Raw genomic sequence first — 20,687 nt, 5'->3', positions numbered from 1 at the left:
CGTTGGGTGTAAAGAGTACTTCAATAAACTTAAAAAAAAAATCTTCAGAGAAAAAAGCAAGGGACAGAACAGTGTAAGGAGTATGTGGCCTTCCATTTGGTAACAGAAAATACGTATTTTTGTTAATACACACGCATAAAATAGTTTCTGGCAGGATGCACAAAAAAACAATAATGGTTGCTCCTAGAGACAGGACGTAGGGACTCGGGGTGGGAAGATGGCTGGTCACTTTTCCTTTTTCAAAAGAAATAAAATTAAGTTCTCAAGAATAAGACCCCTAGGGGCGCCTGGGTGGCTCAGTCAGTTGAGCATCCAGCTTCAGCTCAGGTCATGATGTCACAGTTTGTGAGTCTGAGCCCCACATCGGGCTCTGTGCTGACAGCTTAGAGCCTGGAGCCTGCTTCAGATTCTGTGTCTCCCTCTCTGCCCCTCCCCTGCTCACTGTCTCTCTCTCTCTTTCTCTCTGTCAAAAATAAATAAACATTAAAAAAAATTTAAAAAAGAATAAGACCTCTATTTTATTGATTAAAATCAGTGTCCGATATTTTTTTTAAAAAGCGAGATACAGAATGGGTTATGTATTGTGCTTTCTGGGGAAACAAGATAATGTATCTGGAAGATACTTGGGTGTTAGCAATGGTAGTTTTGCCTGTGGGGTGGAATGGGGGCTGCAGATTCGGGGAGGGAGGCTTCTCTTTCACCACATGTATGCCATTGTGTGTGGTTTGAAAAATTTTTAGCTCATAGAATTAACACAGAGAAACATGGCTGGATGCCTGGGTGGTTGGGTGCGTGGGTGGGTGGTTGATGGGTGGGCATGTGTGCATGCGTGGTTGCATTTGTAGAGGATGGGTGGATGGGTGGATGCATGCATGGGCAGATGGTTCAGTGGGTAGGTGGAGGAGTTGGTGCACGGATGGGTGAGCGGGTAGCTGGCTAGATAGACTAGTGGATGGATGATGTGTGGACGGGCTCATGGATGGGGGGGTAGGTAGGTATCTGGATGCATGAATGGATGTCTAGATACGTAAGGTAACTTGGCTGCGGTGGGTGGAAGGAAGCCCTGAGGGGGGGGCCCGGAGGGCTGAAGCAGGGGAATGGTCAGGAAATGACTGCGGGAGTCCAGGCAAGGAATAATTGGGGATGTCTCACGCGAACCGACCTTCTGGTATACGTAAGTGCATACATTAAGGCACAGCATTGTGTTTCACTAGAAGGGCACATTCCTTTGGAATGAGCTTTTTCTGGCAACTGGTCAAGGAACGGCTCTGTATGTAACACAACCGCCAACAGTTCAATCTCGTTCGCACCACCACCTGAAGAATTACAAGGGGCGTGAAAGTAGTTAAAATAGTGGGTCTTCGACATAAATCATTCTTCTCCCTGGTCACATTCTTGTTGGCAAGGCCGTCTTCCACATGCCCAAGTCCCCAGAGGCATGACTTTTGTCCTTTTTCGGGTTTCTTTGCGTCTAGAAGTTTCCCAGCTAACCCCTTTGTGTGTGGTGACCTTTTCAAGTTTCTTTTTCAATGGTTTCTTGTTCTTGGTTCTGGAAAAAATAATTGTTGATATCGTAGAATAATTACACCTCAGAAGAAGCCGTTCAGGTGCCTCGTTAATACCCAGAGCTCCCTCACTCGCTCACTCTTCTTAAAAGTGAAATCCTTTCTTTTTATTAAGCATCTTAATAACCATTTTGAAGAGTAGACTTGAGTAGCGTTAAGTATATTCACGTTGTTGTGTGTAACGAGGTCCCTTTTCTGAGAAGCTCAAAGCTTGTAGTTTGATCAGATAGTCAAATGTGCTTTTTAAGTGAAATGATCTTTCTGTTCCCATTACCTTCGTGTTTTTTCAGTGTTCTTTGATGTGGCTTTAAGGCTTGTCAAGGAGCCCTAAGATTCCAGGTTCCTTGGAGTTCCTTGGTGGTGTCGCTGAACTGAATGTGTGGAGGCTGTTGGGATCGGGGATCTCTGGAGCTTTCTGGAAGGCACGTCGGCCAGTGGTGGGGAGAGATTGCTGGGTGAGAAGTAGGCTGCATGGGGCCTTGACCTTGTCCTAAGCCAGGCCGCTCCCTAGCTCCTGGGGATGGCTGTAAGACAGGATTTTGGGTTCCGTGCTGCCAGATTTTCCTGCTTTTCTGAGAGAAGCCAGATCTAAGTTTTTTCACGAAGTTTCCCGATTTTGGATGTTGGCAGCTAAGCGAAGATGATTTTTAAAAGCGTGCGAAAACAGGAGTAACAACAAACCATCTTTGGGCCAAATTGGCCTGAGGGCCAACTGTTTTAGACCTCTAATCTTACCTGACCTAGTCATGGTAGAAATAGGAAATTAAGACCCACGGTTGGGGAATAACTTTTCCCAAAGTTGTGTAACTGGTCAGTGGTCAAATCAGGACTCGAATTCAGTTCTTCATTATAGAAGTCTTAACTGTTGGTTGAAAGTTTTTTTCCTGGGCAGATAAACCCATTCTGTTTATTACGTGTCTGGCTACTTATCTGTTTGACATGTTTCTTTTTTAAGTTAAAAGCTTTTTATTTTAGACAGAGGGTGCAAGTGAGGGAGAGGGGCAGAGAGAGAGAGAGAGAGAGAGAGAAATATCTTAAGCAGGCTCCACCCTCTGCTTAGAGCTCAACAGAGGGCTCCATCCCACGACCCTGGGATCATGACCTTAGCCAAAATCCAGTCAGACATTCAACTCGCTGAGCCCTCCCCGGGCGCTCCTATTTGGCATGTTTCTAATGAAATACATGTGGGTTTTTAAAAAAAAAAATGAAAGCAATTGAACCAAGTTTATTTCTGAGGCTGGATAACTTAGTGGTTCGGTGCAGGGACTTCCGAATCAAGTTGTCTGGGTTCGAATTGGGCTTCAGATCTTACCAGCGGGGTGATGCAGGAACGAATCACCAAACCTCTGTGTGCCTTAGCTTTCCCTCGTGAAAGGGGAATGATGAAGTACTCACAGAATGAAGGGAGGCAATCCATATAAAGAACTTAGAATAGGGTCCCCTTAGCACAGAGGACTGCCGTTTGGGGGTTAGCCATGATGCCGATGCAGGTGATGCTAATGGTCGTGATGCTGGCGGTGGTGGGGCTGAAGCAGACTTTCTAAAGCCCTCAGCTGACAAGATTGCAAAGTAGAATGATTCATGACGTCCAAAGGATTCCTTAGCTGACAGGAGAATACCCTTCTGGGTTCCTCCAAATGGCAGTGCCCATCTCTTGTACGATTGTGGAGCTTGCGACAGGTCCTAGGACCTAACTCTTATGTGAGACAGGGCCTACCTCGATTCCTTCTTTCTCTAACGTTTAAGTTTGTTTATTTCTTTTGAGGGCGGGAGGGGCAGAGAGAGAATCCCAAGCAGGTTACGAGCTGCCCGCGCCGAGCCCAACGCAGGGCCGAAACCCACAAAGCGGGAGGTCATGGCCTGAGCCGAAGTGAAGGATTGGGGGCCCAGCCGACTGAGCCGTCCAAGCGCCCCTCTGTTTCTTATTTTTTGTTTCAGAGTCTTGCTGGCTCCTGGCCTCTCCAGTTTACGTGTGCTGCCTCAGAGGGCCTCAGGTGGACGGAGGGCCTTGTCTGTTTTCCTCAACCCGTCGTATCTAGCTTTGAACTCGATGCAGACGTCTGTGGCTCTTCGGTGCAGCCTCTTGACCGTGACCCTGTGTTTCTGTCCGCAGGAGTGGAGTGTGACATGGAACACCAGCAACCCCGACTTCACCAAGTGCTTTCAGAACACCGTCCTCGTGTGGGTGCCTTGTTCTTATCTCTGGGTCTGCTTCCCTTTCTACTTCCTCTATCTCTGCCACCATGACCGGGGCTACATTCAGATGACACATCTCAACAAAACCAAAACTGTAAGTCGCTTGGGATTGCCTCCTGGTGGGGGAGGTGGGGTGTGCTCGGGTGGGGGTGGCGGCTGGTGAAGACTGACCTGCTTCTTGTACTTCAGTGGCCCTGGGTTCCTTTTTCTAGAAGGCGGACGAGTGATGTGGTGGTTCAAGGCTGAGGCTCTGGGTTCAGACGTGGGTGCAGACGCTGGCTCCTCGGCTCGCTGGCCGTATGACCCGAGGCTGTCTTTTTTTATTACCCCAAAAGTGTGGTTACCTTGACAGAATTTCAAATTGCGGAAGCTTGGCAAGGAAGATCCCAGGAGCTCCCACTAGCCCTGTACACCTGCTAGTCACGGTCACAATTTCTAACACGTTTCCACCTTTGTTTTGTGCTTTGCTCTGGCACTCTCCCTGGACGCGTTTGTTTTTTCCTGAAGCATCTGAGAACCGGAACCATCCCTGCTACGTGGACCCTTGATTCTTCAGTGTGTCTTTTCTCAAAACGGATATTCTCTCACGTAATGGCAGTACAGTTAGTAGAGGCCATGGGCGTAATACTTTTAAAAAGAATCTACTGCCTGCGTCCGATTTTGTCACTTGTCCCAATACTGTCCTTTCCAGCGCCCCCACCCCCCTCCAACCCCAGCTCGGGATCCTGTCCAGATCCTGTACTGCTTTTAGTCACGGGGGGTCTCTTTTGGTTTTCGTATTTCCCAAGACTGATTTCCATAAAAAGAGGGAAACTTGAGTGGCTTCACTGAGGCTGTCCCTTTGCCCATAGGACCCTCATCGAAACCCGTCTCATTCATCCCACGTGAAACGCTGTCGATTTCCCTGTCCTCAACTAGATCCAATGTCTTTCTCTTGAGCACTTTGTACTTTTTGGGGAGAGCAACGTCTCCCTTTAAAATGTTAAACAGAGGGGCGCCTAGGGGACTCAGTCGGTTAGGCGTCTGACTTGATTTCGGCTCAGGTCATGATCTCACAGTTTGTGAGTTCGAGCCCCACATAGGGCTCTGTGCTGACAGTGCGGAGCCTGCTTGGGCTTCTCTCTCCCTCTCTCTCTGCCCCTCCCCTGCTCGTGCTCTCTCTCTCTCTCAATAAATCAATAAACTTAAAAAAAAAACAAAACAAAAACAGAACTGAGAAACAGTCTTTAAAAATTAAAAAAAAAAAAAAGTAAAACGGATTTTACCAAAAAACAAAAAAAAAAGCCTTGCCTAGAAGCCCTCCAGTAGCTTCTTACCACAGGGAATAAAATGTTCACAGTGGCCCAGCTTGATCTGGCCCCAGGTTCCTCTTCAGCCATCTACCGCACTCATTGCTCATTACATAGCAACCATAAGCCAGTCACGTATGTTCGTGCCTCAGGGCTTTTGCACTTGTTGTTCTCTCTGCCTAAATTGTTCTTTCCTTCAGATAGCCACGTGTGGCTCATTACCTGTATGTCACCGGATTGGAAAGGCCTTCCCTGACCACCCTGTGTCATGTGCTACCTTTTCATGTCGCTTACTCTCTCTGGTATTCTATATTTTTCCAGTTTGTTTCTTGCCCATTTCTTCCCACGAGGGTCTCAGCTCCACAAAGGCACGGATTTTTGTGTGTTTTGTTCCCTGTTGTATCCTTGGCACTTTGAAAAGTATGTGGCCCTTAGTAGGCCCCCAGTGAACTTGGGTTGGATGAATGTTGTTTAGTGAACGCTTATTATAGGAGGGGCCTTATGCAAGCATCCAGGGTAGCAGATGGAGGTCAGCCGTAGACTGAGATCTTGAGTTGTCAGGGGAAGGGAAGAGCAGTGCACGGACAACGAGAGTCTTGCCTTGGGTATGAGAGGACGTCGTACTCTGGTTACAAACTGGTGTGTGATGCCGCAGAGGGTGGCTCCCCCTCCCCAGGACTTGCGCGTGTTCCAGAGGGTGTGTGGTGTGCTATGTCTAAGGAGAGCTGATGGTTGAGGGGCTTGGCTGGTCCCTCCAAGGCTGAGCTTTTGGTGGGGAGTTGTGGGGCGGGGGGTGCTCGGGAAAGTTCCAGTGCTGTCCCTTGTAAGACGTGTGTACTTCTTTTCCAGGCCTTGGGATTTTTGCTGTGGATCGTCTGCTGGGCAGACCTCTTCTACTCTTTCTGGGAAAGAAGTTGGGGCAAATTCCTGGCCCCAGTGTTTCTGGTCAGCCCAACCCTCTTGGGCATCACTATGGTAAGTAGGAGCCAGCTGTCTACCAGGCCCCACGGAGACCAAAACTAGCGGCCAGCGTTTAGAAATTCGGGGCACCTGGGTGGCTCCGTCGGTTAAGCGTCTGGCTCCGGTCGTGATTTCATGGGTTCGTGAGTTCGAGCCTTGCCTCTGGCTCCCCACTGACCGTGCAGAGCCTGCTTGGGATTGTGTCTCTCCCTCTCTCTCTGTCCCGCCTCTGCTCATCCTCTCTCTGTTTCTCAAAGTGAATGCATAAACTGAAAAAAGAAATGAGAAGATCTCACATCTCCCGGTAAAAATCCAAAAATCTGGCTCCTCTTGAAAAAGTCACAGGCGACACCAGCAGCCTCCTAGTTTTCTCGGGCCAGGAGTTGGAGACAAGACCGACTCAGTTCCTGTCCTCATGGAGTATATGTCTGGTTGTGCGAACAGACACTCGATGAATGAGTCCCCAAAAAGGCACAAAATGTTTGCTCTTGTGCGAAGCACTGCAAGGGTGAAGTTTGGCAAATGTATGGGGTCTGGGGGCTAGGCAGGAAGGGGTGATGGAGCTGAAGCTGAAGGATGAGCAGGATGTTACAAAGTTGCATAGTCTGCGGGCAGAGGACTCTCCATTTGGAGAGAATAACACGTGCAACAGTCCTGGGGTCAGAGGAAGAAATGGAGAGTTGGCCTGTGTGGCTGAGGGAGAGGGAGTTAGAGTAGGAGAGGGCAGCTGGGACGGCAGCAAGGGCAGAGGGCTGACCTCATAGGACCTTGAGCTTCAGGTTAAGTGGGTTTGGTTTTGTTCTTCATTCCCAAACTTGGGTTGTAAAACTTCCTTGCGCCATGGGCCCCTTTCTCCTTGGCCAGTCAGGTCTCAGGATAATGTCCTTAACACAAACGCATAGGATCACAGAGGACACCCTTCAGGCACACACATGGATATATGTGAAGAATTTGTGATTACATTTATGTTTCCACTTGAGGTTTAACTTACATATGGTAGGACTCACTTTTTCTTCTTAAATAAATTCCTAAGTTTTGATAAACCCACTCACACTGCCAGCTCCACAACCGGGATCTGCAGCAGCCCATCACCCCCAAAAGTTCCGTCGTGCTGCCCCCCCTCTGTGGGCAGCCCCAACCTCCACACCCCCGTCCCCTGGCAACTACTGGTGTGTTTTCTGTCCGTGTCACTTTGCCTTTTCCAGAACGTCATGTGAATGGCACTCTGCTGGCTGGGGCAGTTTGAGGCTGACTTCTCTGACCTGTTGTGTGAATCCAGAGAGGTTTTTTTTTTTTTTTTTTTTTTCTTCTCAAGCTGCTCAGTGTATTTGATGGCATGGTTTTGCCATACAGTGTTTATCCATTGTTGAGTAAAACCAGTTAGCAAAAGGGGTGCGTGTGTGGCTCAGTCGGTTAAGCATCCCAGTCTTGATGTCACGGTCATGAGACAGAGCCCCAAGTCTGGCTCTGCTCTGGGCATGGAGGCTGCTTAAGATTCTCTCCCTCTCCCTCTGCCCCTCCCCCGCGCACGTTCTGTCATTCATAAATATATAAATAAATAAATGCATGCAACGAAAGATTAAGAAGCAAAATAGATATATGCATTTCAAATCAAGATCTCCCAGCGGGTAGGATGCCTCAGTAATTCCCGAGCAGTGATGACTATATGTGATAGTTGGACATGTAACGTCTTCAGTTGTATATTTTCAGATAGGATTTCTTTTCAAATTTTCTTTTTTAATGTTTCTTTTGGCGAGAGCACGAGCTGGGGAGGGGCAGAGAGAGAGAGGGAGACACAGAATCGGAAGCAGGCTCCAGGCTCTGAGCTGTCTGCACAGAGCCTGACGTGGGGCTCGAACTCATGAACTGTGAGATCATGACCTGAGCTGAAGTCGGACCGCTCAACCAACTGAGCCACCCAGGCGCCCCTTCAGGTGGGATTTCTAATGGTAACGGTGTCCCAGGTACTACTAATACTACGTGGTTTATTGCCATCACTCACAGCTGGGGATGCTGATGAGGGAAAGTGAAGCTATAGTTGTTTTCCTGTCCAAGTTCATGGATCCCTGGGTCCCAGCCACAGCCCGTCCTTGGACCCCAGGTTGAAACCCCAAGTCCTGAAGGGAGAGGTTTTGAGCGAGGGTGTGTCACGCCTGGCTCTGTGTATTGAAAAGCCGACTGTGGCCTCTGAGTGGAGAGCAGATTGGATTGTTGGGGCAGAACTGGAAGCTGGGAGTCCAGTGGGGGGCCCGTGGGGTGACCCAGAGTGTTGGGAGGGAGCTGAGGCCAGGGTGAGCAGTGGCTAAAGTGAGGATCTGCCTTGATGGCAGATCTGCAAGTTTCTGATAGATTGTAGGGAGTGAGAGAGATCCGCCCCCCCTCCCCCAGGTGCATAGATGAGGACAGACAGGCGGTTGTGTTTCTGGGGAGTAAGGGCAGGGGCCGTGGGTGACCCTTCAGCTCCTCATGACTGGCTTTGGGGACACGCCTCGGGAGGCCAGCTCTGCCTGTCTGGAGAATGACTGTGGCAGTTCCTTCTGTAGAGAAAAAGTAGTTTTATCATTTGTTTTCTCTCCCTGATTGTAAAATCGGGGTGAAATGGAAGTAATAGCCTCAGGTGTCAGGAATGACATAAAATCCCATTGTCCCCCGCCAGCCATCATTCTCATAAAGTCCCCTGTAGGTGACATGCATAATTGTAGGTAGATTAAAAGTAAGCTTCATTTCCTTTTGAAGGAGAACAGTTACCACTGTTGCCCAGAGGAGAAGAATTCGTCCCAGTCAGGGATGGGATTTGAACATAGGTCTTTCTACCTGTAATTAAAGGCTTGGCCCACTGCCTGTTTTTGTCAATAAAGTTTTATTGGCACTCAGCCATGCCCATTCATTCAAGAAAAAGTGGGCCTATGTCTGTTCCAAAAAACATTTTTTTAATGTTTACTTATTTTTGAGAGACAGAGACAGAGCATGAGCAGGGGAGGAGCAGAGAGAGAGAGAGAGAGGGAGACACAGAATTCGAAGCAGGCTCCAGGCTCTGAACTGTCAGCACAGAGCCCGACGTGGGGCTGGAACCCACCAACGGTGAGATCATGACCTGAGCCAAAGTCGGAGGCTTAATCGACTGAGCCACCCAGGTACCCTGCCTACATCTGTTCTAAACTGAGCTTCCCCTCCACAACTTTTCATCCAGCCCCAGATCTATTCATGATCTTCTTAAATTCCCACATCCTTCAAGTTAGATGCTATTGGCATTTCCGTTTTGCAGATGAGGCAGCGGAAGCTCAGAGAAGTTCAGTGAGTTGCTCAGGGTCACCCAGCAAGGTGAGAGCGGAGCTGGTTTTGGAGCCAGGTCCCCCCCAGGCTCTTTTTTGCACCACTGAGCTGAGGACAGCCCTGCTCCAGTCCTGACAGCTGCCGGGGTTGTGGGCGGCCGTGGGGCCCGGTCTTGTGACAACTCCTGTTGTATGCTTCTCTCTTCCAGCTGCTTGCTACCTTTTTAATTCAGCTCGAGAGAAGGAAGGGAGTCCAGTCCTCGGGGATCATGCTCACTTTCTGGCTTGTAGCCCTACTGTGCGCCCTTGCCATCTTGAGATCCAAAATCATGACTGCCTTAAAAGAGGTAAGTGGTGGCCTCGAGCGGCCCTTGGGAAAGGTGCTTATTCCTTCCAGTTTATGCGGAAATCGTGCATTGCCCTGGGATCCAGACAATAAGTAGTATACGGGCCCAGCTTCTTCCCCCAGGGATTTCGCTAACTCATTCAGCCTTCCATCTAGAACGTTCTTTCTTCAGAGCCCCATTTACTTGTGTAGCTTCAGGGGCCCATGTGGGTTCTCTAGGGGTGGGAGCCCCAGACAGGTGCACACCACCCTCTGAGCCCCAGTCAGCAGTGAACAGCAAGGCAAGTCAACTGTAGATAATCTTTAGTGTGCACCAGAGCTGAGCGGGGAGTGGTGTTCACAGAGCGGCTGCCCCCCTAGGGGGCCCGATACTTGACTAAGGTTTTTTTCCATGAAGAATCTTACCGACTGCTGACAGTTACTCCGACAGGGTTTCTGAGCCTCAGCACTAATGGACATTTTGGACCGGAGATGTCTTTGTTGTAAGAGACTGTCCTGACCTTCTTTGTAGGATGTTTGTGGGGCATCCCTGGCCTCCGCCCATGGATTCCAGTAGCAGACCCCAAGTCAGGGTGAACAGAAATGTCTCCAGATGCTACTAGATGTTCTTTGGGAGGCAAAATCCTCTGTGATTGAGAACCACTGATCTGTTTATACATGGAGAAACTCAAGTGCACAGAGGCTGAGTGAATTGACAAAACCCCGTGGCCAGTACGAGCGGGGCCAGGCCTTGAACGTGGGCCGGTTAACTCTCAAGCCCGAGCCTCCTTTTGCCACATTGGATGCCCTCACCAGGCATCCGGGAGCACGCCGTGATGGGACTGCCTCTCTTCTGTTAGGGCAGGAAAGCTTATTACTGGGTCTGCACCTGCTCCCCGGCCTCTGCAGGCTGCTTCCAGAAAGTGACCTTCTCTTCCTCCTTCCTTGCCACACTTCTAGGGTGCTGAAATTGACGTGTTTCGCGATGTCACTTTCTACATTTACTTTTCCCTCGTGCTGATTCAGCTCGTGTTGTCCTGCTTCTCGGACCGATCGCCCCTGTTCTCTGAAACCATCCACGACCCCGTAAGTGTGATCGGAGACACGGGTGTGTGTGTGTGTGTGTGTGTCTGTGTGTGTGTGAAAAATATTATACGATGTTAGCTAACATCGATTAGACACTTGTTCTGTGACAGTATCATCCACGTGGGATCTCGTTCCATCTTCCCCCCTACCCCACCAAGGCCCAGAGAGAGAGGTAACATCCTCCTTCCCACTCTACAGATGGAAAAACTGAGGCCTCTGTGTGCCTAGGGGACTTAAGGAAGGAATCTGCTTCATACTTGTAAACGTCTGTGTCTTACAGGCCTGCCGGTTTGATCATTTGGTTGCCATAGCGATTTTAGAAAATGTCAGCAAAACATTTAAACATGAAGATATTTCCCCTTATAACAATGCAGGTTTTCTAGAATAATGAAAAGTTGTGTCACTCTTCGGGCCATTGCCCCCCACAGCAGTACTTGAGCTCCGCGGAGGAGTGCGGCCCTAGTCTACACGGTGCCCAGCACTCCCTCTTGTATTACACAGTCTGCTTCCTTCTTTCGTGGTATGTCCCTGGCCCTTGAGGGATTTGAGTTTGAGACCCTGAGTCTCTTCTGTTATTTTGAGGGAAGCAGGAATCTTCTCTGGACCAGTGGGTGTGAGTGGGTACGGTAGAAATGACCAGTCTTCCTGTTGACAGAATAAAAGGGAACATAGCCGTTGACCACTGTTGCCTCCGTTCTTCCTCCTGGCTTCCCCCTTTTCCTTCCTCTTTGCCCCTCTCCCTCCTTCTCCCTCCCTCGTTCCATCTGGTGCCAAGTGCCAGGCCCCGGTCTGGGCACAGGGCTGTGGCAGTGCCTAACACAGAGATCTTGCCCACCTCAGGCTTCTGTTGTCGTGTGGGCCGGAGGGACAGTCTGTAACCCTGGACCCAAGTGTATATCAGTCAGGTGGCAGTGAATCTTGAGGAGGAGAGGAAAGCATGGAGAAGAAATGCATGTGATGGTTGAGGGTCGTGTGCAGTTTCGAGTTGATAGGAGCCATCAGGGAAGGCCTCCCTCATGAAACCTCACTGCGGTGCGGGAGCGAGCTGAGCAAATACCAGATGAAGAGTGGTCCAGGCGGGGTTGGCAAGTGCAAAGGCCCTGGGGCAGGAGCTGCCATGGACTGTCAAGGGAGCAGCAGGAAAGGCCAGTGTGCCTGGAGCAGCATGAGGCCACAGAGGGCTAAGACATGGCGTCTCAGAGGTGGGGACCGTCGCCTGCAGTTGTGCGAGCCATTGGACTTTACTCTGAGTGGGAGGGGAACCTTTGGAGCATTTATTTGACGCTTTGTTCGTGGCTAGTCAGCTGTTAACTGGCAAAATGGCAGCAAGGGCAGTTCTCAGCTGCTGCGATTCTCTGGGGTTTGGCCTGAGCCTCATCAAAAGGCTGAGGCTGCCTTCGTGGAGGGCGAAGGCAGCTGTGGGGAATCGGCTCTGAGGAGCCGAGTTTTTACGTCTAAAAAACATAGGTGTGCGTGTTTGCATATGTGCATGTTGTTGTACGTGTGCACATGCATCTGTTTTCGTTCACGTGTGCGTGTGCATATGCGCGTTAGCGTGTTCTTGGGCGCGTGTGTGTGTTTGTACGTGTGCAAAGTTCACAAGGGCAGCGACGACGCCTGGGGCGCCCACTGGATCCCGGCTCACGCCTGCCACAAAGGAGAGGGGCTCACATGTCTGTGGCTGCCGTGTCTCCTGCTGAGTAGGGTTTGTGCGCATGGCGGTGGGTGTTGGTCAGCAGCATGTCCCCATCAGGAAACATTTATTTGTTTATTTTCAATTTATTATGTTTTTTTACATTCATTTTTGAGAGACAGAGCACAAGCGGGGGAGGGGCAGGGAGAGAAGGAGACGCAGAATCGGAAGCAGGTTCCAGGCTCCGAGCCATCAACACAGAGCCCGACGTGGGGCTCGAACTCACAGACCGCAAGATCATGACCTGAGCTGAAGTCGGACGCTTAACCGACTGAGCCAGCCAGGCACCTCGGGAGAGGGAATTTCTGATGTCTGGTTCCCTCTGGGGATCTGGATAAAAATTCCTTTTTCTTCTTTCCCCGGGTGCCCATACATTAGGGTGGTTCGTAGAGCTGGCTTTTTCCTCCATTGTGCTTTCTGTGTTCCCAGCGGCCTGGGCCTTGGGCCTGCTCTGCCACACTGGGGCAGCTGGAGGCTGGGGTGCCCAGGACTGGGACACTCTGTGTCTTGTCCCCAACCATTCAATTTTAGGAGTCTAAGCTTACAGAGATGGTTGGACCGTTAGACCCTAACTCACACCCTAAATCTGATGGTGACAGCATGAAGCCTGCTTGGGATTCTCTCCGTCTCCCTCTCTCTTTCTGTGCACTCCCACTCTCAAAATAAAAAAACTAGTAGTTTATTGTTACGTTTCATAGTCCTGGCTGTTGCCCGGGCTCAGCTGCGGTTCTCCCTCGGGGTATCCCTGGTGGTAGCAGTGGGAAGGCGGCTTCTCACTCACTGGGCTGGTGGTTAGCACCAGCCCCTGGCCGGAGCCTCAGCTAGGGTTGACGGTCCATGTCAGGGTGGCTTGGGTGATCTCACAGTGTGGTGGCCTGTGTCTGAGAATGAGTGTTCCTAGAGAGAGTGCCAGGCGGAAGCTGTGTCACCTCTTACGACCCAGTCCCAGATATCACACAGTGTCACTCCTGCCACAGTCTGTTGATGGAGACATCCAAAGAAGTCAGCCTGGGTTCGAGGGCTGGGGACACAGACCCCACTTCTAGATGGGGGAGCGGTCAGGTCTCGTTCTAAGACGAACTCATGAGATGGCAGATAATGTCTGGCCCTCTTTGGACAGTGCAGTCTGCTGTGTACCCGCAGGAAGCTTGTGGCCTCGCGGGGGACAGCCATTGAACGGGTGGGCAAACAGCCGTGTACCTGCATTTGAGGTGCAGGCTGGGAAGGCTGGGAATCAGCTTATGGGACTTAGATTTGTGACCCCAGGCAAGTCCCTCCTCCTTTCAGGACCTCACTGTTCCCTTCTTGAAAGTGGGTCGAGCCCCATTTGGTGCTGGGATCTGAGGCCGGTGATCAGGGAGAGGAGGACACCATTAGGTGCTTTCTCTGCCTGTCTCTCCATTATCCTCAGGGCTCCCATCACAGCGGAGCCCAGAAGATGGGGAGAGCCCAGCCCCAGCGGCTGTCCTGACTTCGGAGCCGCAGTCACATGTTGTCTGTGCACACAGGGAGCAGTCAGCCTTGCCCTGGGGTGGCCAGGGGCAGGTGGGGCCTGGGTGGGAGCTGGCAGCACTGGGCTTCTCCAGGCTCGCTCCTGCTGAGTCACCAAAGTCGGCCTCCTCTCCAGCTGGCCCTGTGCCCTTTGCATGACTCAGATGGCTGTGCTGGCCCTGGTTTTTCCGTGGGGCTGCTCCCCTCTGTACCTCCAGGCCCTGGGCTGCCTGGAATCTGGGAGCGGCTCATCTAGCCTTCCGGGGCTCTCTTGGGGCTCCTGTCTGGCCCTTTCTGTGATCCTTGTTGGCCCCAAGGCTCCTGCTTAGAATGGGGCCCGTGAGAGGAGGGAGGTGTTTCCTTTTGCCCTTGGAGGCATCAACGGCAAATGTGGTCATATAGCGGACCCCCACTCCTCAAAGTGGGGTCTTTGGAACGACGGCACTGGCATTCCCCGGGTGCTGTTAGAAATCCAGAGTCCTGGGCCCGCTGAGCCCTGCTGGGTCATAGCCTCATTTTAGCAGGATCTACGGGTGGTGCACGGTTGAAAAGCATTGGTTTAGGACATTTAAAACACATGTAAAACTGCCCAGCTCATTTGGCATAAGAGGTAGTTTTAGTCCTGTCCATAAATATGGGAAATATTTCCCCCAGCACTTTGCTGTGAACGCGGAAAAGTGAGTACCCATCCACTCTCCAGTTCGATTCTACAGTTAACATTGTGCTCAACTTGCTTTATCACATATCTGGCCAACCAGCCAGCCAACTGGCTCATTTTTTTGGTATCTGAAACGTACTTTGAAATACTTAGTATGCGTTACCCAGACATTTGCACCATGCCAACCACTAGCCAGAGTGCAGTATCTGTATATGCTTCTGTTTTATGTTTCTCTTAAAGCAGAATTTGCATAGTGAAATTCCTGAATGTAAAAGTTACCGGTTGAGGAGTTGTGACAAATGAGTAATAGCCCAAGCCCTTATCAAGCTACAGAACACTACCAGGACCCCAGAAAGTTCCCTCCTGCCCTTCATGGTCAGTCTTGACCCCTCACACAATAGAGGCAGCCACTGAACATGGACTGCTTTGTGAATGCATCGTAAAGTCTGTTTAAAAAAAATATTTTTTAATGTGTCTTTATTTTTGAGAGAGAAAGAGCATGAGCAGGGAAGGGGTGGAGAGAGAGGGAGTCACAGAATCCCGAAGGAGGCTCCAGCCTCTGAGCTGTCAGCACAGAGCCCGACACAGGGCTGGAACTCGAGAACGGCGAGATCATGACCTGAGCTGAAGTCAGACGCTTAACCGACTGAGCCACCCAGGCACCCCTCATAAAGTCTGTTCTTAAGGCTTCTCTCCTTTATGCCGTTGGTCACTAGTGGTTTGGTATTGTGCAGGGGTGCAGGGTGGAGGGGCTGTGGGTACTGAAATGAACAAACTTGACCGTTGAGGAGGGGGCACCGGGCAAATAAACCAAGAGCTGTGGACAGTGGGGCTCCGAGGCAGGAAAGTGCTGGGGGGCTGAGGGGCTGGAGGAGAGGTTCCTAACTCAGCCTGAGGCTCCAGGGCCAGCGTCCAGGGGAGGGGAGGCCTGAGTCTGAGAAACGAGAGGCGTCGGCCGGGCTTGTAAGGCCGGACAGGACGGGGCTCCTGGTCGAGGAACCAGCACGTAAAAAGGTCCAGCTGTATAAAGGACCTTGTAGGTGTTTGGGGAACTGCAGTGTTCTGCTTGGTTGGTTCGGAGGGACCTAGAGCTGAGCTTGCAAAATCAAGGGTAGAGTTGCATGTCACCGTGAAGACTTGGGATTTGGCCATGTTGGAAGATTCTCAGCGGGGGGGGGGAGGGGGGTGACACGCTCAGGTTGCAGGTGTTTTCGGGGACCCCTCTGGCTGAAAGTAGGAGGGTGCCTGGGACACGGAGGGGCTGGTGGCACTTAAATAGCCAGCTCAGCAGCTCAGGCGGGTCAGGAGGAGGGCGGAGCCAGTCAGTGAGTGACGCTGTGTGTTGTCTTTTTAAGTTTCTTAGTCCTCGAAGCCTCCTGATGAGGCAGGGCTGTGAGTCTCATCTTATACATGAGGTTACTGAGGGCCAGAGTGGTGAAGTGTCTTGCCTGAGTTCACCAGGCTGGATCAGAAGCTCTTCCTCAGGGTTGGCACACCCGAGTGTGTATCTCTTGGAAGGCTCTGGGAGCACCCCCAGACTTTGAGTCAGTAGCTCTTGGCGGGACCCATGCCTTTGCAATTCTAACAGCTTCCCAGGCGCCGTGGATGCTGGCACTGGGGGACCCCGTCGGAGAACCCCTGCTGTAAGCCGTATGGCTGTGTCATCCTCCCCTTACTGCTGGGCATCTGGGTGGTGCAGAGTTCGAGTAACCGGCAGGAGACTAAAAGAGTCAAAACCAGAAACGCTGAGCGGGGATCCCGAGCATTTCTGACAAAAAGGCCAGAGTGCTGAAAGACCCATTCCCCAAACTGCCTGGTGGGAGACAATGAATGACCAGCTCTTAAAGAACCAGTGCTTGGGGCTGTTGTACCAAATTGGTTTAAGCCACGTGGGTTTTGGCCAAATCGCCGGGTGCCAGATACAGATGCCAAAGAATGTGGCTCTCTCTGTACGTTGCATAAATCAGACTCTCTCTCCCTCTGCCTTCATCCAGGGCTTGTCTGAATTACTCTCCTTTCTAGGTGAATGGGGGACCAGTGAATAAGCTTCCTACATGCAGGGACAGGAGTTAGCTCTGCTTCAGCCTCCAAGGCTGGGAAACCCCCTCACTGACAGCGTTGCCATTCATGAGTTACATCAGAATGTTCTGCTTGAAAAGTGAATTACTGGGACCTTATGAAGATAAAAAGCTTCTGCACAGCAAAGGAAACAACCAACAAAACTAAAAGGCAACCAACGGAATGGGAAAAGATATTTGCAAATGACACATCGGACAAAGGGCTAGTATCCAAAATCTATAAAGAGCTCATCAAACTCCACACCAGAAAAACAAATAACCCAGTGAAGAAATGGGCAGAAAACATGAATAGACACTTCTCTAAAGAAGACATCCGGATGGCCAACAGGCACATGAAAAGATGTTCAACGTCGCTCCTTATCAGGGAAATACAAATCAAAACCACACTCAGATACCACCTCACGCCAGTCAGAGTGGCCAAAATGAAGAAATCAGGAGACTATAGATGCTGGAGAGGATGTGGAGAAACAGGAACCCTCTTGCACTGTTGGTGGGAATGCAAATTGGTGCAGCCGCTCTGGAAAGCAGTGTGGAGGTTCCTCAGAAAATTAAAAATAGACCTACCCTATGACCCAGCAATAGCACTGCTAGGAATTTATCCAAGGGATACAGGAGTACTGATGCATAGGGGCACCTGTACCCCAATGTTTATAGCGGCACTCTCAACAATAGCCAAATTATGGAAAGAGCCTAAATGTCCATCAACTGATGAACGGATAAAGAAATTGTGGTTTATATACACAATGGAATACTACGTGGCAATGAGAAAAAATGAAATATGGCCTTTTGTAGCAACATGGATGGAACTGGAGAGTGTGATGCTAAGTGAAATAAGCCATACAGAGAAAGACAGATACCATATGGTTTCACTCTTATGTGGATCCTGAGAAACATAACAGAAACCCATGGGGGAGGGGAAGGAAAAAAAAAAAAAAAAAGAGGTTAGAGTGGGAGAGAGCCAAAGCATAAGAGACTGTTAAAAACTGAGAACAAACTGAGGGTTGATGGGGGGTGGGAGGGAGGGCAGGGTGGGTGATGGGTATTGAGGAGGGCACCTTTTGGGATGAGCACTGGGTGTTGTATGGAAACCAATTTGACAGTAAATTTCATATATTAAAAAAAAAAAAAAAAAAATGTTCTGCTTGGTTTCCATTGAATGGAATGTGGTCTGGGTTCTCATCCAGCGCCCAACCCATTTCTTTTTCTTTTTTTTACATTATCAGTTCTTGGGGCGCCTGGATGGCTCCATCGGTTAAGCATCTGACTCTTGGTTTTGGCTCAGGTCATGATTTCAGGGATTTGTGAGTTTGAGACCTGCGTCGGGCTCTGTACTGATGGCATAGAGGCTGCTCGGGATTCTCTCTCTCCACTCTCCCCACTCTCCCCCGCTCGTGCCGTCTCTGTCTCTCTCAAATAATAAATAAATAAACGTAAAAAAACGTAAATAATAAATAAATAAACGTAAAAAATAAATAAATGTAAAAAAGAGCTCAAGTTGTTTTTATCAAATAAAGCCTTCTATGTCAGATAGGGGCTTCCAGAAACCAGATTCCAACTTACCTGTTTCCTTTTCTGCACTGGCAGTGGGGACCTTCTGTCAGCCTGACATGACTCCTAATAATCTGAAAATCCCGGGGTGCCTGGGTGGCTCAGTCGGTTAAGTGTCCAGCTTCGACTCAGGTCATGATCTCACGGGTCGTGGATTTGAGCCCCGCGTCCAGCTCTGAGCTTTCGGATTTTGTGTCTCCCTCTCTCTCTCTCTCTCTCTTCCCCTCCCCACTCATGCTCTGTCTCTGTCTCTCTCTCTCTGAGAAATAAATAAACATTAAATAAACTTAAACAAAAAATAACCTGAAAATCCCTGTTTGGATTCAAAGGAGGGGGGAAGTGAATTGGACAAAGCTCTTGGAGAGTGCAAATTAGAAACTGTGAAACGTTCTTGTAAATAATGTGATCTCACTGCTTTGGCAGGGTGCATTTTCTTGCAGCAGCTGGGATTTTTACTAGCCGGGGTGAGGATTCCTCTTTTCCCTCTGGGCCATCGTTTCTTGCAGTCTCAGGGGTACGACCCCCATTTGTAGGGCGAAAAGGGAATGAACGGGCCTTCGATTATGCAGTCACAATATTGCTTCCTTCTTGTGCCACGGCTGGAGTTGCCTGATGGTGAGAGAATGCCGGGATTGGTGAGCCCCCTGTGCGCATAGATGCCTAATGCCCTGTTGTTTGCACGGTGTCTCTGTGCAAATGAGAAAAAGACATTGTACCCCCTCCGGGTGGATGAGTTTGGGAACGGCCGGCCTCCTTCAGGCTGATGCAGCCCCTCAAAGGCACAAGACTCGGGGGTCTTGTTGAGCTGTGTGTCATTCCCCACCTGCCCCTCAGCTGGGCATCTCTGTATGAGGTCTGTAACCCGCACAGCTATGCTCCGTGTCCTGTTGTAAGACTCAAGGAAGACTGGATTTGGAAGCAAACGGCCGTCACTTGGGCTCTGGTTTTAGGCCTTAGTAACCGCTGTCTCGGGGTGTTGTGGGCTCTGATGAAAGCAGGACTTAGCCAGCTTATTCTGTAGAAAGCCAGATAGTAAATATTTAGGCTGTGTAGACCACGTAGTTTGAGGTGCACCTACTCAGCTATGCCATTGCAGCTCAAAAGCAGATGCAGACAGTATGTAAATGAGTGGGCGTCACCATGTACCCATCAGACTTGACTTTACCAGCAGCCAGCCTGTGGGCCTTTCTTTGGCAACCCTTATATGACGCATCTGGTACAGTGCTTGGTGCACCGTGATGCTACGAGAAATAGAAGATGGTACTATTGTTTCTACTGTTAGTATTAATCCCATTAATCCCATTTCTCCCACAGTCACTCCGCACCAGGTACTGTTCTAAGGATATAACATGCTTTGTCTCATTTAAGCGCATCACCAGGTCCCTTGGCCAAGGTCGTCACGGCTAGTAAGTAGGGGGCAGGGCTGGGATTCAGAGCCTCTCTCTCACCTCCTTGCTGTTTGTTGCCTCTGACATAAGCAACCCCCCTGGCCCCCTTCTCTCCTGGGACCTTCATTGTTTTCGTCTGGTGCAGCTCTCTCTGTTTACACTTCTTTTTCTTTTTTTAAGTGTTTATTTATTTTTGAGACTAAGAGCACAAGCAGGGGAGGAGCAGAGAGAGAAAGAGACGGAGACATAGAATTGGAAGAGGCTCCAGGCTTTGAGCTGTCAGCACAGAGCCCGACATGGGGCTGGAACTCATGAACCGTGAGATCATGACCTGAGCCCAAGTCGGACGCTTAACCACCCAGCCTGGTGCCCCCCTGTGTTTATACTTCTGTATTTATTTGCATCTTGGTTTGCTTACTGTTCATCCCCCCAAGCTGGGAAGCGGTATTGGGTGGGGACCTCACTGTGTCGTGCATAGCCCTGTCCCCAGCCCGTAGCCATCTCCTGGCATATAAGCAGGCCCTCCCTAAACGTTTGCTCAAGAAATGAGTCATTGCCAGCTGTGCCCCCTCCCCCTCCCGCTCCCTGCCGGAACCCCGGCTTTTCCCGGTGCGTCAGAATTGGGCTACAGTTGAAGTGCATGTGAGATTCCCTGATAACTCGCTCACCACCAGCCCACAGAGCAAATACCACCACCTGTTCCATGAATAGTGTTGCCACCCCGGGTTGGAAAAGTTCCAGCTTACAACACTGTCCCACGGACACAGTTCACTTCTCCCTCCTTACAGTCCTGTGAGGAAGGCGGAGCAGCCGGCAGACCTGCTCCCATCTTTCAGATTCAGAAACTGAGGCTTTCAGGTGAAGGCACTTGCCTGAGGTCATTCAGGTACAAAATGGCAACCCTGGGATTTGAGCCCTGGTTCCACAGTTGGAACTTTCTCTGTGTTAGATGGGTCCGGAACGTAGGTCTGTGAGGCGGCAGTGTCTGATTTCCTTATTAAAACTTTTGTGAGGGGGCACGTGGACGGCTCAGTCAGTTGAGCGTCTGACTTCCGCTCAGGCCATGATCTCATGGTCATGAGTTCGAGCCCCAGGTTGGGCTGGCTGCTGTCAGCACAGAGCCTGCTTTGGATCCTTT

General features: G+C 50.3%; 1 protein-coding gene across 2 annotated transcripts in view; it reads left to right on the top strand.

The window, feature by feature from the left end:
* Window positions 1–20,687, top strand: part of ABCC1 (ATP binding cassette subfamily C member 1 (ABCC1 blood group)) — a 141,858-nt gene that overhangs the window by 38,202 nt on the left and 82,969 nt on the right. For both annotated transcript variants that reach the window (XM_078440284.2, XM_078440283.2), the window contains exons 2-5: window positions 3,679–3,855; window positions 5,900–6,025; window positions 9,492–9,629; window positions 10,568–10,693. In XM_078440284.2, the coding sequence (XP_078296410.2) occupies window positions 3,679–3,855; window positions 5,900–6,025; window positions 9,492–9,629; window positions 10,568–10,693 (567 nt within the window). The remainder of the gene's footprint in view (window positions 1–3,678; window positions 3,856–5,899; window positions 6,026–9,491; window positions 9,630–10,567; window positions 10,694–20,687) is intronic.

This window comes from Panthera onca, chromosome E3 (assembly GCF_046562875.1).
Source record: "Panthera onca isolate mPanOnc1 chromosome E3, mPanOnc1 haplotype 2, whole genome shotgun sequence".
Taxonomy (NCBI): Eukaryota; Metazoa; Chordata; class Mammalia; order Carnivora; family Felidae; genus Panthera; species Panthera onca.
The sequence above is the reverse complement of the archived record's forward strand: the minus strand, read 5'-3'. Positions and strand labels throughout refer to the sequence as shown.